The sequence below is a fragment of the Epinephelus moara genome, chromosome 22 (assembly GCF_006386435.1).
Source record: "Epinephelus moara isolate mb chromosome 22, YSFRI_EMoa_1.0, whole genome shotgun sequence".
NCBI lineage: Eukaryota > Metazoa > Chordata > Actinopteri > Perciformes > Serranidae > Epinephelus > Epinephelus moara.
In genome coordinates this window covers 8,778,251-8,784,250 of record NC_065527.1, presented here as the reverse complement: position 1 = coordinate 8,784,250, position 6,000 = coordinate 8,778,251, and the positions used below count along the sequence as shown (strand labels likewise).

Genomic DNA, 6,000 nt, shown 5'->3' with positions numbered 1-6,000 from the left:
CTCCTCTCCTCTCCTCTCCTCTCCTCTCCCCTCCCCTCCCCTCCCCTCCCCTCCCCTCCCCTCCCCTCCTCTCCTCTCCTCTCCTCTCCTGTGTTTGAACCTTCAGATGGGAAGATGCAGTCATTCCAGAGTCTATCCGGCTCCTCAGAGCTCGTTGTTGTAGCAGAACTCAGTGGTGGAGAATCATGGCAGCACTCTCAGCTCTTCAGACAAAGCTTAAAGGAGCCAGAGCAGTCTTCACTAGAAATCCTCATCCATTTAGAGGATGCTTAACACTTTTTTACTCAACTAAATCGGATCCGTAATTTTTCTTGGTGTTGACTTCTGGGACAAATTCAGAGTTAACTGTTTGGATGATAGTTTTGTATGAAAAGAAATCAGTGCAATATTTGAATTTGTGTCGGTCCTTCAGGATGATTAAAGGTCCAGTGTGTGGGACTCAGTGGGACATATTGGCAGAAATTTAAAAAAAAAAAAAAAAAAGTTTCTTTAAGTGTATAATCACCTGAAAATAAGAATCGTTTCTCTGTTACCTTAGATTGAGTCATGTGTATCTACATGAGGAGCAGGACCTTGTTTGTAGAGATTGCAATGTTGTACCAGCATGTTTCTACGGTAGCTGAGAATGGACAAACCAAACACTAACTCCAGATACGGCCGTTCGTGTGTCCCTGTGGCCCATCTGTGCAGAGCAGCATAGAAAAAACAGATTTTTTAATGTGAAACTGCCTAATTTAGTGGTTTTACCGGTTTAAATCACTGAATCTGTTTGTTTTGGAGAGGAAGAGACCTCTGCTGATAATTCTGCTCCCAGTGAAAGTTATCAGAAACAAAAAGTGAGCACACAATAGCACGTGCTAGGCTAGCCGCCCTTTTTTGACATGTCAAACAGCGTTGCAGAAACACTGATTTGTAACGTGACACTGCTTCATTCAGTGTTTCTACTGGTTTTAATTTGCTTGTTTTGGAGAGGAAGAGACCTCTGCAGATAATTCAACCCCTGGTACAAACCTGAACAATAAACACTGAAGTTATTGTAACTGGGAGATGTTGAAGCTGGTTGCAATCTGCAGTCCTCATCGCAAGATGCCACTAAATCACCCTAAATCCTACACACTGCTCCTTTAAATATGCATGGCCTACTGATAGGTGAGTGAAGACATGCATTTTGTACCTAGCACAGAGTACAGATGATGTGACAAAGGGCCACATGACTTATGAGACATGCAGTCTACAATAAACATGTAAAGAGTTTTAAAGCCATAGTTTTTTGTAATATTTGCTTCTACTGTCAGTGTGTCTGTAATTTGTGGTACATGGAAACATTGCACATGTGAACCAAGGCTGATCACCTTGTCAGTTCAGGTTGCTCCAGTTCTCCTGCCAGTAATAAACTGTGATTATTGATGTGTGTTAATGTTAAGCTATGGTGTTCTTCCACCCTGCCATGCCCAGATACATTTATTTTTTATCATAATACATTAAGTGTTGGTGTGGTGGGAAGGGCTGGATGTTAGGAAACATGTGGTAATATAATAAAAGATATTTTTGCAGTCTAGTATTCGCTATGAGAATGTATGCATTACATTTCACACTGTCTGGTCTCCAGTGGTGAAGCTGGAGCTCTGCCGCCATCTTGTGTTGAAAGAACATCATGTCCTTTAAGTGTTGTCTTCTCTGATTGGTCGAAGTACCGGTGCCTTTGAAAAGCAGCCACCTGATTGGTCGGTTTATCTCGGAGACGATTCGCCGTCTATCTTGCAGATGGCGGAGCCGGACAGCTGGTGCTGCTGCTAGCTCATATTCGTTTGATTTCTGAAGGAAATGTATTTAAGTGTATCGTTTTGAGAGCATTTCAGTTAAACTGCTATTTTATTCTGTCGAGTTTTCACATGAAATTGTAAACCTATTTAATACGCGCGTTTTGTACAGTATTTATTTCGCAGCTAGCAGCCGGTTAGCATCTTTGTTGGAAGTTTAGGCCTACTGTGCCACCGCTTGTCGATTTTAACAATAGCCGCGATACACTCCCCTCCGCTTGTTTTGGTACACTCAAAGGATTATCTGCTAACGCAAACGGAGAAAGAACATGGAAGATAAACGGGTCCGGGTACATTTCAGCAAGTGAGACCTTTGTTATGCTGGCGGACATTTAATTCAACTGGAACTGAAGACATTTTGAGAGGTGCATCAGAAAATATAAGCATCACAAAGGAAGATGTCCAACGGCGCAGCAGGAAGCGGGGGTCTGGCGTGGATGGTAAGTTAGTTTATCACACCGATAACGTTACTAACTCAGTTTTATGAGTATATTATGCTTTTGTTTCACGTGTAAGTGTTGTGTTCACGTTAGCACGGTGCAGCGGGGCGTTAAACGCGTTATCTCGCGTTTAAATCTCCCAGCCAGCCCACAGCGTCCCCAGTCCTGAGCACGCTTGTTAAAGACCAGCCAGCTTTAATGATCTGGATTTAAATGTGACCGGGTTACACAGGCCTTAGCCCTGATGCTGGACCGGGTTTTACAAAGATAACAACAACTTATAGTGGCAGAGACAACCGTAGCATTTTGTTTCAGGATGGGGACGGACCAAAGAGTCCATAGTAAACACTATCAGACTAAAGGAAGGGGATGTGCCTTCCCCATTGGTAATGTTAAATATACGCTACGCAATAGAGTTGCAGTGCATTAATTTACAACATGCTCTATAGGTGCATTGTTTATTACAGCAATGTTATAAACAAAATTAATGGCGTAAGTCTTCTCTCAGTAAGTCTGTCTCATTTAATATTAATGACTGGCTTGTAAAGTTGCCAGTGTTGAACTCACTGAGCTCAAACCATCTGTTAAAGTTAGTAAATCAACTTTTAAATGAATTCACTGTGCTGACTTGTGTTTTGGTAGGTGTCTACTAGTGCAAGTGGGCATGCATATTCAATGGCGTAGTTTCAAACAAGACAAGTATGGTGACCCATATGCCACCGACCCCCACTCTCTCACAAGCCACACGCACACACACATTCACCCAAAGGCATTGTCAGACAGTCTCTCAGGTCGGGGGGTGCATTTACAGTTCATTACAGTGTCAGCATGGCTTTGGCTACCAGATTTTGTGCCTTGGATGTATTAGTTTTTGATCGCACAGTATTAACTCACCACAGTGTTTGTATGAGCACCTTCATTAAGCCAAGCATTCAAGGCAGCTTTATTTGTATATCAAATCAAATCAAGTTTATTTATATACATTTAAAACAACCACAGTTGACTAAAGTGCTGTACAAGATAAAAGAATGACACACAAATATATAGCAATACAAAGTGTACACAAATATAAAACAGAATATAGCACATGCCATACACAATAGCAACTCAAAGTGCTTTACAGAGAAATAAATTATAAATCATAATAAAGGATACAGAAAAGAGTGAAGAGAAAAATATATACAAGGTAAAATTAATTACTAAATGGTTTACAGTTAAAGAAAACACCATTGAAAATAGCAAAAGTGCATACAAGAGGTGCAAAGATAAAAAGATTATTTAAAACGATTTAAAATTGAGTTTTGACATAAAGTTGCAGTCAAAAAAGTGGTCAGAGTCAGGGCTTGTCTGACATCATCTGGGAGGTTATTCCGGCTTTGTGCTGCATGATAACAAAACGCTGCTTCACCATGTTGTAACATTAACACTATAAACAGAGACAGAGGTGTGGTTGGACAAGCTGTTATTCATCTGCCTTTAAACAAGGTGACCATAACACCATAGCTTGTGGTTGTCTGCTAGAAGTGGTCATAAATTGATTGTTTATCCAGTTTTAAGCCACACTCCTACAATGCTCTCTTTAGATCTTGCTCTTCTGAAGTATATGTTTTTACCAGATGAGGGATTTTCTCTGTGGGACGTCTGGATCTTAAGTTATCAGAGAAACAAGCTGAGCAAATGTTTGCGGCAGCTCAGCTTCAGCCCCTGCTGTGCTGAACACCATCTCGGAAACACTGATCTGTAATGTGACATTGCTTTACTCAGTGTTTTTACCAGTTTAAATCACCTGCTTTGTTTGTTTGGGAGAGGAACAGACCTCTGTGTATAATTTGGCTTCCGATACAAACCTCCTAAACATCCAGATTTTAAGTTATCAGAGAGAAAAGGTGTGCACATATAAGCAGGAGCTGGGCCAGCAGCCCCTCTGCAATGAGCCAAACAGTGTTGGAGAAAGAATGGGAAACAGCTTTATTCAGTGTTTTATCGAATTTAATCACCTGGTGCGTTTGTTTTGGAGAGGCAGAGACCTCTGTGGATAATGCAGCTCTTGGTAAAAATCTCCTGAACAATGAATACTGAAGGAATTCTAACCAGGAGAAACAGACTGCACTGACGGCATTGTTCCATCTTTTGATTTCACATATAAGGCAAAGGTTTCTTTTTTTTGTCTTGCATTTTAAATGTTTAATGTAAGTATATCTATTTTCTTACGTAATATTCAACATATTTGCCTTTGGATATTATCAAAGTTTCACATCCTATGCTCACTAACACTTAGAACTTGATTTTTAACCCAGTTTGGAACAGAGAGATGGAAGTCTTAAAGCTAACATCAGTAGAGACACAACATGAGCCTTCCAATTACCGTATAATGGCCTGTACTTTGCTTCTGTTGGTTTTGTCTCACCAAAATCACAAAGCCACAGCGAGGTCTATTGTGTTGTTCCTATGCTGGTGGGCACTGATAGTCTGATGTCCTTACTACAGCACAACAAAGTAATTTTCTTTTCTTTATTATAACAAAAACAATTCTGCCAAACAGGAGGCTGCGAATGGCAGAAGTGAAACTGGCAAGATGGAAGGGGCCAAGAAGGACAAGGCAGGCTCCAAGTTGTCCGTGGAGAGAGTGTACCAGAAGAAGACCCAGCTAGAGCACATTCTCCTCCGTCCAGACACATACATCGGCTCTGTGGAGCCCGTCACCCAGGTGAGTCCAGAGCACACTTATAAGCACTTATAAGTTAATGAATAACATAAACAAATGAAAGATGCTAACTACATTACCATTTTTATATGTCTGTTAGTTGCTGATTTTGGTGCACAACAGACTCCTCATCTGAGTCTGGGTCTGACAAATGCTTAAACACTTATGGCTAAATCTGTGATGTTTCTTCTAACGCTAATGCTAGCCATCTTGATGCGCACTGCTCTTTACCAGTCAACCTAATGTGAGCACAGGTGGTGGGCGGGGCTGAGGCCACATCCAGAATTTTTCAGTGAGGGAGAGTGCTTCCAGCCCGTTGTCAGAGTTTTGTTGTGTCGCTTTTTATGTGTGTAAACCATGTTAAACAAAATCCTAATCATAGAGTATTTTAAAAATGTGTCTGGAAAGCAGGAAAAGCAGACATGTTCTCCTTTTTTTTACACAAATAAAACACAAGTTACCTTCAATCAAAAATATTACTCAGTTAAATTTTTAATTTGGCGCATGTCGGATCATAACAACGTTTTACGCCAAAAAAACACCAAGCAGCAGCAAAGTGCAATAATCACTTTCTTTGTTGTGTTTCGGGGAAGGAAATTCTTAATAATGTAGGTCAACATGTCACAGGACTCACAGGACTTTGCAGCTAAAAGTAAAACTATCCTCAACTTTTTCTTTGGCCGCACTTTGCCACAGAATCAGACTGCCGCAGCTCGGATGACATTGCATGGCAGCTCAAAGCAGGCCGCACTTCACTGCTGCATTTGGCATTTTGTTCGCCTTGCAAATTACACGATTAATGAAAGAAAGAAATTTTGTGCTTTCATCTCTGTCATGAGCTGATGACACATGTGACATAGCTTTGGCTATGACATGACGCAACACTGGCAGAAAGTTTTTGAAAAGTTTTTGCATGTAACCAATTCTGAGATTGCAGTAACTTAAAAGATTTGATCACAGAGTGACAGATTTTGGTCTGATGATGAAAATGGAGATCTGGAGATAAATGACTTATAAATAAATGTCTTTTGTATTC

The 6,000-nt window shown here is 40.7% G+C and overlaps 2 protein-coding genes across 2 annotated transcripts in view; both read left to right on the top strand.

Moving 5' to 3' along the window:
* ngly1 (N-glycanase 1) overlaps positions 1-1,397 on the top strand; it is a 10,091-nt gene extending 8,694 nt beyond the window's left edge. Inside the window, exon 12 of the mRNA XM_050035119.1 lies at positions 107-1,397. Within this exon, the coding sequence (XP_049891076.1) occupies positions 107-273 (167 nt within the window). The 3' untranslated portion in view covers positions 274-1,397. The remainder of the gene's footprint in view (positions 1-106) is intronic.
* Positions 1,398-1,747: 350 nt separating this feature from the next.
* top2b (DNA topoisomerase II beta) overlaps positions 1,748-6,000 on the top strand; it is a 28,271-nt gene continuing 24,018 nt past the window's right edge. The window contains exons 1-2 of the mRNA XM_050034605.1: positions 1,748-2,260; positions 4,803-4,967. Coding sequence (XP_049890562.1) covers positions 2,219-2,260; positions 4,803-4,967 — 207 coding nt within the window. The 5' untranslated portion in view covers positions 1,748-2,218. The remainder of the gene's footprint in view (positions 2,261-4,802; positions 4,968-6,000) is intronic.